Source organism: Prosopis cineraria, unplaced genomic scaffold, assembly GCF_029017545.1.
Source record: "Prosopis cineraria cultivar Desert tree isolate PC_DT_omini unplaced genomic scaffold, ASM2901754v1 PC6, whole genome shotgun sequence".
In the NCBI taxonomy this organism is placed as follows: Eukaryota; Viridiplantae; Streptophyta; class Magnoliopsida; order Fabales; family Fabaceae; genus Prosopis; species Prosopis cineraria.
This window is the reverse complement of record NW_026555337.1, coordinates 39,344,874-39,356,419: the sequence shown is the minus strand read 5'-3', so window position 1 is coordinate 39,356,419 and position 11,546 is coordinate 39,344,874. Positions and strand designations below refer to the sequence as shown.

Here is an 11,546-nt window from a genome sequence, read left to right as displayed (position 1 = left end):
TAAGAACTCAATATAACATTTCATTTTCCTTGTGAAAAAAATAGCATTAAACAGCAAAATTCAAATTCATTGTTCTCACAACATGTACCTAGGACTGCGTACATTCTCTCTCTAAGGCCAACAAAAACCACTCAGAAAAGAAGACACTTTCAGTTGAAGGAGAACTTTTTTCCTTCAGCCTGTCAATTTGGACTCAAAAGCTGTTAGACTCAAAAATCTGTTTCATCTTTTAGATAAGTCCCCTTAGAGTTAAAGCAACTACCCCCACTCAGTAACTGTACAGAGCAACCGAGGACAACCGAATTAACATCCTACAGGTAAGAAGCGGCAAACACCAGACAATTACCAACTCCCGTCATTGTATCTACCGTTGCCGTTGGTATACACGCTGCCGTTTAAGGCGCCGTTGGTAGGTTTGAACATGTTTCCGTTTTGAAGATTTGCTTTTGTCTTCGGTAAGTGTCCATTATATATCCCATTAGCTAACTTACTGACATGGCCATTTGGTGGCAGAACTGGCCTCATTTCACACGCTGCAGCTATTAATCCTGTGGAAATAATGAAGCATTTAGTAAATATTTCTGAGACACAGAAAGAAAATTATTAGTGAATATGATGTCTTTAAATCAGAAAAAGTCTATCTGAAAATGGAACAGATTGCTGTCAATAAGCAGTTCAATCTCTTTGCATGTCAGAAGTAAGTCCCTTTTATTTAAACTCATTAAGATCACCAAAAAGATATGCACTTGAAAAGACAAGCCTAAAAATGAAGCATTTAGTACATAAATTTTCACTCTTGTCCCCACGCAAGTGTCTATTATGTCAATAAGGCTATTGTTTCATAGAACAAGCTATTGAAAGAATCTATAGAATCCTTTTAAGTTGTTGCATCATCTTTTCATCTCAGTATAATTCAAGAGATATGATTCCAAGGGTAAGATGCATCACTAATAAACAAACAAAAGAATACTATGTGTAACCAAAGCATATATGGAGAAAGAAAGAAAAAAAAACCATCATTATTGCAATAGACTTCTAAAACAATTAGAAGGACAATATGGCAATTATATCATCCATAGTATGATAATCAGAAACGGTACAACAAACGTAACCTTGATTACAGGTGTATTCCATAATTGTATAAAATATATCAGCAGAAGAATGTGGATGGCAAGAGATATCTAGCGAGCATGAAGAAAGTACCTAGAAAGGGCGGAGAAGGTTTCCCTGGTCTAGACTTGAACTCAGGGTGAAACTGAACACCAACAAAGAAAGGATGGCTAGGCAGCTCAACTATCTGCGCTAGCGTAATTTACATGCATAATTAATATGGTTGTAGATGATTAGTTTTTGAGATTATTCCCACGACAGATTGTTAGCATCTCAAGTTAAAATATACCTCCATGCGCTTCCCTGTTTCATCTTTACCTACAAAAGATAGACCGGCACTCTCTAGCTGTGATATCATGTCTGGATTAACCTGCACAGTGTGACAACTACTTTAGCTGAACCATTTCTTCTTCGTATATGAAAGTATTTTCTACATACAAACTTATTTTACCTCGTATCGGTGACGATGCCGCTCATCAATGTAGCTTACATTACCATACCTGCAAAAAAATCCATCGTATATTATTAAACATAAATATCAATTTTGATGTAATTGATAAGAATTAGCAAACCATATTTAAATACGTCTTGTGATACATGCAATGAAGAATTACCTTTGCTTTTTAGGATAAAACATTAAATATTTCTCCAAGAAACTAATACCAAGTTTGAGGGTACATCTTTAAGTGTGGTAACCCCTTAGGAGATGCAATGTATGGTTATGTGAATTTAGATAAGCTTGAGCACAGTTCTTAGTTCTTACAACTTCACAGATTTGCAGTTGGCAACTTGGAAGTAAGTCCTCCTTGAACCAAGACGCATGGTTCCCCCCATATGAGTCTTTGAACCCTGTCAATAGGAAAAAAAACCAGCTCAACAAAGTTTTTAAAAAAATGCTAGTACTAGCTCGGGTGTGAGGGATAGTATACCTCTGGCATAAATATGACACAAGGGCTCTTGGTTTCAGGATCGAACTCTGTACTAGTAGCATCATGCACACCCAAAACAGATCGTGCAAATTCGATAACAGCAATTTGCATTCCCAAACAAATACCAAGAAATGGCACATTGTTTTCTCGAGCATACTTAGTAGCAAGAATTTTCCCTTCTACTCCTCTATCACCAAAACCTCCAGGAACTAGAATCCCATTAGCACCCTGCAACATAATAACATTCAGATCACACTGACAAAGATAATCTCACATTTAAATACATTTAAACAGATGTGCATTATTAACACTGAAAAGAAAACATGAAAATGTAGATAAACAATCAACTAGGAGTCCATAAAGTAGGATGATGACCTTCAAAAGATCCCAAGCAGCTTTATATGTATCCGGAGTCTGCAAGCAGAAACTTAATTATTAGAGGTCTGCTATGCAGAAAAACAAATGGCTAGTTACCATCAGTGGACAGAAAGGTTAGTAATCACCTCTTCATCACAAACATCTTCAAGATCACCAGCTGGAACCCAGTCCACAACAAGCTTACGATTATAGGCAACAGAAGCATGCAAAAGTGCCTGCACAGAAAAACCAAACACATTAGGTTACAATATGTGAGAGTTTATAGTGGGAATAAAGGCAGGTAATACTTCAGACCAGATAATGCATAATCAAACACGTCATCTTTGAGAATTGAAGCACCAAGAACGCAAGTCAGAGAGGACTGTAATTGGCACTACAACTGTCAGGCATGGCAGATAAGGATATAATAATATACCTTCAAAACAGAAAGATATGCATCTGAAAGGCCAGTATATTTTCCCACCATTGCAATTCTAACCTGTGAAGAATATCATAGCTGTAAGCTCAATAATTGGAAAGAGGGAGAAAATGTGTGCGTTCTGTATGTATACTGGAGATGTGAGACTAACAGGGTCGTGCAATTTGGCATAAACTTTAGTCTTAGTGGTCCATTCCAGCATGTTAGGCTCTGTAGCCACACTGCAAACAGTAGGGACGTTATTAGAATGACAAAACATTAAAGCTAACTGCTGCAGCATATATTACTTAGAATTGGCAGAGAATTGATCCTGAAGATGAGAAACTGAAGGGGATAATTTAAAAATCAAATAAAGAATAAGTTTAGAAAACAAACCCTAAAAGGTTTAAAGCTTTCAAGATTGCTTCATGCGCCCTCTGATCCTATATGATACAGAAGATGGATAAAAAATCAGGTCTGCATGAGTTAAATCATTCACTGAAAGAAAACGAACGGAAAACAGGTCAACTATCTAGGGAGACAACAATAAACAGTTTCACAAATGCCATCGAATTACTTACTTTCAATAGCAGAGGAATGTGCCAGATATTTGGAACGTCATGGAGAGTAACTATGTTTGATAACTGCAAACACGAGATTGATTAAGGAAGATAGATGAGGCTATGGTGAAAAAAACAAAAAGTCAATATTTGTCATTACCGGCACATGGCAGAATTGAGAAAGTTTTTCCTTGACATTGTCCTCAAGTGCCTGTTAAGGACAACAAAATATAGAATATTTAAACTTTTGTTACATCAGAACCAATAGCAAGATTTAAAAAAGTTAAAAAGATAATAAAAATCAAAGGGCACACCTTTGAACTACGGCAAGCTAGAATATTAGGGGTCAATCCTAATCCCCTAAGTTGACGGACACTGTGCTGAGTTGGCTTTGTTTTCTGCAGATTAAAGCTTGCAATAAGCAAAAGATATAAACTGATCAACTACACTACATGGGCGATGCATATGTTGATTATATATCAGTCTCTCTCTTTTTAGTGAAGCATAGATCAATCAACAAAAATGAATTCTTTTTTTCCTTGCTTTGTCAAGCAGATTAATTTTTTTAAAATTCCATTTATTTCTGACAAGCCTTTATATAATGTTGCCACAACCACACTTTATTATGCAATATACCTGTTCGCCAACAACATTGAGAACAGGCACCAGGCTGACATGAACCAAACAAAAGTTGCCAGGGCCTGTATGAACAATAGAATAAAAGAAACTTCTTAACATCCAATAGCTAATAACTAATAAACCTACAGGGTCAGAAGCATCAGAAACATTACCTACACGGTACGAAAATTGGCCAAGTGCCTCAATAAAAGGCATGGATTCAATATCACCTACATCATAGGGGGTTCAAAATATAATTAATACTTTCAAATAACCTAATAAACATATCATATCCACAAAATTTTCCAGATAAAAAGAACAACTGAACTTCTGCATTCACCTCACCCATGATATATTAAATAATAAAATATGAAAATTTCTACCGTAATTATAACAACAACAACAACAACAACAACAACAACAAGCCTTTATCCCACTAGGTGGGGTTCTACCGTAATTATAATGGTTGGAAAAATTAAATACTGCTTACTTAATCAATAGTTAGTTTTAAATTCCAATTTACCTATAGTTCCACCTAACTCAATGACACAGACATCAGCTGGTCCTTCTTTCCCATCAACTGGTGTCTTTGCTACACGCTCTATCCACTCTTGGATTGCATCTGTTATGTGAGGAACAACCTACAAATAAACAAAAGGTGAATGAAAACCAAGAATTTGTATAGTGTCTTGAAAAATAATAAAATCATTAAGATCTAAATCATTAAGATCGACCAAACCTGGACAGTCTTTCCAAGATAATCACCTCTTCTCTCCTTTTCGATAACATGCTATGGAAAAGGAAAAATAAAAAATCATAAGACACGACAGATATGGTTAATTGGAAAATCAACATACATTTCACAAAGAAGATAGACAGTTCAGTTACCTGGAAAATTTTTCCGGTTGTAATATTATTGTCACGGGTCAGTTTGATGTCCAGAAAACGCTCATAGTTTCCAAGATCAAGGTCAACCTTCCAAACAAAAAAGAAAAAAAAAAAATTAAGAAAAGAAAATAATGCAGATGCCTCTGCTCCAATTACCGTAATCAGTTACATCTCAGGAGTCAAATGATAAATATTTGGGTTAACTTTCGAGTAAAATGAAATTAAGTGAAAAATCACATGGTAGATGACAGCAGTACCATTTAAAACTTAAAAGCAATGGTTATAATCTCAAGCTTGAATTTTAATCGTGAAAAGGAAATAGTAATTTTGCTCAAATGGTTTTTGTTTACCTCACCACCATCATCTAAGACAAACACCTCCCCGTGCTCAAAAGGAGACATTGTTCCAGCATCAGTGTTTAGGTAGGGATCTGCAGGCAATAGATTAGCAAATCTAATAAAAACAACTAAATAAATTACCATCAAAGAATAGTTTCATAAGGAAGACTGTGTTTTAATTAAATATGCAAGTTTTTACACAAAACCTTAAAATTGGGATTTCCCTCTCGTTCAACAGCAAAACTAATTCTTTTAACTGAAACCAGACAATCTATTATGTCAGCCATTTTACTGAATGATAATTTTATAAATTAACTGAAGTGACATGGATATGGGGGGAGAATGCATTCTCCATGCTATTTCGATGATCCTCTCCAACAATGACCTCCTTGGTTTTCATTTTTAACCTTAGGAAACATCATTGAGTAACTAAAAAAAAAAAATTCACTTCAAAAAAGTAATAGAAGAAAAATAAAAATAGCACACAATTGTAAATAGTATGTAAGCGTGTGTATTATGTTTCTTCCTTCATTTTGTCTTCCAGAAATAAATCCCTATTGCTTTAGTCTTTTCCCTTCATAAATAATAAAATATTATCAATACATGCAGTGAGATTTCAATGGGAAGAACAAGAAGACCAATCTTAATTGAAATATAACGATATATGGACTGAAGATAAAGTAGCATCCCCCCATATTTTTTTCTATGGCTTTATACAGTTAAACCCCATCACAAGCACCTTTCACTAATCAAAAAAATAAGTTGAGGCATGATTTCAAAGAAAAAGAGAAAATACCAATCTTAATGGAAGTGACCCGAAGGCCACAGGCCTTAAGAAGGACTCCAATACTACTAGCAGTAACTCCTTTGCCGAGTCCACTAACAACACCACCTGTCACCAACACGTACTTCATTCTTCCTCCTTCCTTAAGTCTCCACAAAGTACCCCTCTTCTCTGGTCCTGGTCAAAATGCAGAGCCAGGAGGAATCCCGGATGTCAGGAATATGGAAAAACAGAGACAAAACAAGCTTAACTGACAGAAAGATAGAAATCTTAGCAGTACCAAGTGAAGTACTTATACTAGGTAACACACTAACCTTGGCTCTGAAAAAAACTAAGAATGATGACAACAACACTACAAAAAATGTCTAGTGATGATATCTGGCATGAAAAAGAAGTGAGGATGTGGATAAGAGGAGGAGGATAGACAGGTGGATGGAATGACTGACAACACATAGATATCATAACAAAAAAAGAAAATTACAAAAAACAAAAAAGAACGAGGAATTTTCGTGAGACTAAAAGGGAGGGAATAATGAGGAAACCTTGTTCACAATGACGGGGTTTACAAGGTTTTCCTGTCACTGCTTTTCTGCAATCTTGCTTTATCTCCTCTATGTGTTCATGTATAGACCCTGAGGTTTTTCCTCTCTTTATAGCCCCCAAACCAAAGAGAGAAATATGACTTTGTTGGGTTTAGAATGGCTCAATCGAGCAACGAATGGATAATATTGATGGGATTGGGCGATATATGTAAGAGAAAAAGCAGAAATTTTTTGATAAAGAAGATGCCTTTTGGCCTTGTGAACCCAAAATGCCGCACCCTTGCTCTGCGCCTCCTTCGTTCTTGGCTTCAGGCGGCGGCGAACAAGGCTTCCTTCAACTTCTATTTTTTTGGTTTTTCCCTTCACCCACCCTTCAACTTAAAAAGCAAGCAAAAACCCACGACAACAAATTGATCATAATTATTAATTTAATTAATTAACTAATTGTTAATTAATAATTAATTAATTATCGAATAAAAGAGTAACATTTCCATTAATTAATTCCTTTTGACTCTTTCAAGGGCTTTAGTATTTTTTGGGCCCCAAGATAATAAAGGAATTTATTCTTTTGCGACCCATTACGAAAATTTCGGTTAATTTAATTTAATTTTAAATGTAATAGTCGTGCCAGAAATTTTTTGCTATAATACATTAGTTACTATTAGTTATTGTTAAAGGATACTTAGCAGCAATCTTTGCATGCTAGGTTTTTTTTTTTTTTTTACTGGGATTTGAATCTTCATGTTCTATCCCTTATAAGTTATAACATGTAACTGTTAATACTCGAATCTAACCTATTAGATTGTCATATACTCTTTTCATTTAGTATTCAATGACAATATCTTTAAATATTACTTTTATCTCAATTTATAAAATATTATTAAATGAAATTATAATATCAATGAAGTTTATTATATATATTTTATTATTTTATTTTTTTAAAATAAAAATATAAATTTTTAAAAATATTTTTTATTTAATACTTCATTTGTCAAAAAAAAATAATAAAAAAATTAATATTGAAAAAGTATTATTAATAAAATTTTTAAAAAATATTATTATTATTTTTACTCAACTCAACAATGGGTAATATTAGACAACGGGAAAAAATGATATACTATTTGTTTTTAATTAAATCAAAATATATAAATTTTTTATATATTATTTATTCTATAACAAACTCTTATTATTAACATTGTTAATATATTAAAATTTATTTTTTTGATTTAATTGAATAAAAGTATATTAAATATAAAAGGGCGCTTGATTTAACCAATCAAAATAATAAGATTAAGTATATTTAATTCAATCAGTTGATCCAAAAATCCCCGGTTCGAATTCTAAAATACGCAACTGTGCCAAATAAATATGCTAAAGGCATGAAATAAAAATAAAAGCACATTATTTAGTGCTTATTTTGTATAAGGATAAATCCTTTTTGTAAGGCAAAAGAATAATGTAGCTGGATAGGGGAAAAAAATGAGATAGATGCATTTCCTATTTGTTTTTAAGAAAGCTTCTTTTTTTTTTCCAACATGCCAAACATGCACTAAATATAAAAGGTTAAGTTCTCCTCCTGAGACAAATTTAACATCTGAATCATATAGAAAAACAATTACGCTATATACAAGAATATTACATGAATATGTTATAAATTTATTTAAATTGAAATTATTCAAATTAAGCTCAAAATAATTCAGTGAGATAGTGAATAATAACTAATGATTAACAATTACATACCTGGGAAAAATCATGCGTGTGATAAATGTATTAAATAGTGCACCAGCCTTTTCAATTTCCTTTACGAGTTTTTGTATCAGATTCCCTCAGATCTGCCCAGCATGGGGAAGAATCTATCTGGGATTGCACTGATAAAGGCCTTTCAATCAACAAGGAGGCCAAAAAGAAAAACAGAGAGAAAATAAAAAGGAAGTGTTGTGCGCGTTTCACAACAGAGTCATTAATGCACACCAGACAAATGTGTGCTTTAATAAAGAGCAGAAAAGAAACTACCCATAGAAACGACAATGCTGTTGACGCTCCTGTGATTTTTGTCACTTTCAAATGTTCAATATACTCATAATCTCAATTTTGAATTATTAATACTATGCTTATTGATTTGTAATTTATAATATATTGCTATATGATGCTAAGAAATATTTAATTGGATTTAAATATTACCGAATTTTTTAGCACGTAAAAGGAGTAGGTTCCGATGCCAAATATTGAGAGGATAAAAGATAGATCTCTCTCACCTAAATTATTAAATATACAAAAGTTAATATTTAAATTTTTAACTATTTGTTTAAATGACAAGAATTTTTATTACTTGTGCCAACATAAGTTAGTCTAATTAAAAGTAACTCCACTAAAAAAATTTATATTGACATGGATTTGAATTCAAAACTTTAAGTCTAAATGATTTAAATGGACATTAGTTTATTTTACCAAGACGAACGCCTATTGGGTATGTTTATGTGACTTTAATTCTTGAAGATCAATTAACATTGAATTCATTTTTACATAATGAGAAATTTATTCATATAATTTCTTTTTGAAATCCTCGTGTCATTTGATTAGAGCATGAATATGCAATCATTATAAAAGTTTGTTTGTTCAACAAATTAAGCTGAATAGGAAGATAAAAAGGTTAATGAATATACCGTACTCTAAAATATTACTCGAATAGTATTATAGATCTTAAACTCTTAAGATGAACGAAAACTTCCCTCAACTTATAAATTTCAAGCAAATTACCCTCACCATTAAGTTACATATAACTGCGATTATTTTTAACTTTGTAGGGCTCAATCAAAAATTGATATGGCACTAATTCCTCTTGACACATGGCATGCTAGCTGGGTTATGCAATGGTCAACTTTTGTATGGATAAACGATAGGGGGTAATTTGTTTAGAATTTATAAGTTGAGGAGAATTTTTGCTTATTTTAAAAGTTCAAAGTCTAAGATACTATTTAAGTAATAGTGTAGAGTCCAAGATACACATTAACCCAAGATAAAAAGGGACAAAGGCAAATAACCTGGGTCATGTAAGTGTGGATCTAAAGCCATCATAGCCAGTTCCATGTATTTTGCGTTTCTTATTTAATGCAAAAATCAATATTAATATTTAATATAAAATTCATAGGATATATATATCATATTATTTATAAGCTATTCAATGAATGAAACATGCATTTTATAACAAATATGATTATTTCACAAGTTATAAATAGTATAGTTATTTTGCACTTCATAATAAAAAGTTTACTTTTAGGGAGAATGACATTAAAATTCTAAAAGAAAGAATTAATGGAAAAAAAAATTCAATTATAAAGTGAGAATTATATTTAGAATTTGAATGTTTTATCTAAAATTACTAAATTTATAATTATTTAAATTAATATTTATAATTTATTTTTTAAAAAAATTTGTCGATTGAAACCTAACTGTCATTAATTCTCTCTTTTAAAACTTGATTATCATTCTCCCTATATTATTATTTTAGTTGTCTTTTTTATTTTTTAGCCGGATCAGTCTAAACCTGATATAGATTTTCTTTATTCATTTTTTCAAGAAAATAAAAAAGGATGAAGATTTGTTAAAGGAGACGAAAAACCAAAAAGTATTGGTCCGGCTTGAAACGTGACGGTGGGCATACTTTATGGGTCAAGAAGACCACATTTTCCTGAGATTACGTTGATTTGGTTGCATAGTTTATATTATCCCTCACTAGTAATTATAATATCAGGTTGCATATAATCTACAAATCTAATTATCTTTTGCCCCTCAAAACACGATCATATTACTGTGAGGATAGATTTGGTTTCACTTGCTTTTTATATTTATATTCACATTTTGGTGGTTAGAAATATATGTGTACGCATCAAAATTAAAGTGATGGAAAAGAAGCCATATGGTCCCCATAGGAGCATAGAAAGATATATATGGTAGGTAGATAGGGTTACATTGAATTAATATATTAAAATAAGTGATAAGTTTGTGTTTGTTAAAAGAAAAAGTAATAGGTTTGTATTTGTTCTAAAAGAAAACGCAATAAGTTTGTATGGTCATAAATGGGGAAAAAAAATAAGGTAGTCAATCCCACGAATGAGTTTTGTCTTTTGTTGGAGATTCCTCTGTGAATAACTCCTTAAATTTGGATGTTATTATCTTCAATAAAAAAATACCCACAAAATATCATAAAAAATGCTACTAGCATTTATTTTAAATTATAAAATATTTTTAAATAAAATTATATATAAATAAAATTAATTAAATATATTTTACAAATTTATTTTTCAAAATAAAAAGGAAAAAGTAATTTTTTTAGTTCTTCAACTTTTAATTCACCTGTAACTCAATCTCTCAACTATGATTCGCTGTGACTCAATCTCTTAATTTTTGAATAATTTACAAATTAGTCCCTAAACTTTTGTTAATTTTTTTTTATATTAGCTTATATCTCACATTAATGAGTAAGGGGAGGATATTTTAAAATAATATATAAGCATTTTTTTATCCCTCTTATTTGATAAGTAATTTTTTAAAAAAATTAAAAATAAGAACTAAGTTATAGGTGAATCAAAAGTTGAGAGGCTAAGTTGCAATGAGTTATAGTTGAGGGATTGAGTCACAGCGAGTAATAATTGAGAGACTAAGTTACAAGTGAGTTAAAAGTTGAAGGATTAAAAGATTAATTTTTTTAAATAAAAATATAAATTTTTAATGCCCTTCATTTAATATTCAATTTATAAAAGAATATTAAAAAGAGAGAATATAATAAAAAAGATAATATTAAAAAAAATATTATTAATGAAACTTTATTTTTATCAAAATATCTTATATTTTAAAACGTCAAATCTCATCCAAAAATATCTTATAATTTATAATGAAGGAGTATCAATCAGCGTGTAAATTAGCTAGTTAGAGGCAATACTAGCTTAATTAAAGGTCTTGAATTCAAACTCTAAATATACAATTATATTTATTAGAAGAGCTT

The 11,546-nt window shown here is 31.4% G+C and overlaps 1 protein-coding gene across 4 annotated transcripts; it reads right to left on the bottom strand.

Annotated features, from left to right (window-relative positions):
- On the bottom strand, nucleotides 1–6,898 carry LOC129313734 (uncharacterized). 4 transcript variants are annotated; one of them, XM_054957082.1, is made up of 23 exons: nucleotides 6,545–6,898; nucleotides 6,317–6,380; nucleotides 6,015–6,179; nucleotides 5,231–5,310; nucleotides 4,881–4,967; nucleotides 4,732–4,782; nucleotides 4,516–4,633; nucleotides 4,166–4,222; nucleotides 4,011–4,075; nucleotides 3,689–3,772; nucleotides 3,535–3,585; nucleotides 3,396–3,458; nucleotides 3,211–3,257; nucleotides 2,987–3,056; nucleotides 2,833–2,895; nucleotides 2,543–2,632; nucleotides 2,415–2,453; nucleotides 2,040–2,267; nucleotides 1,874–1,959; nucleotides 1,562–1,610; nucleotides 1,400–1,480; nucleotides 1,204–1,297; nucleotides 1–548 (listed from the first exon to the last, which is right to left on the bottom strand). In XM_054957082.1, exons 3-23 carry the CDS (start codon nucleotides 6,130–6,132, stop codon nucleotides 343–345), a joined length of 1,827 nt encoding a protein of 608 aa, XP_054813057.1. In that variant the 5' UTR covers nucleotides 6,133–6,179; nucleotides 6,317–6,380; nucleotides 6,545–6,898; the 3' UTR covers nucleotides 1–342. The 4 variants fall into 4 exon arrangements, with proteins under 4 accessions (XP_054813057.1, XP_054813056.1, XP_054813059.1 ...); XM_054957081.1 differs by lacking the exon at nucleotides 6,317–6,380; XM_054957084.1 differs by lacking the exon at nucleotides 6,317–6,380 and having other exon boundaries at nucleotides 6,823–6,874.
- Nucleotides 6,899–11,546: the final 4,648 nt, after the last annotated feature.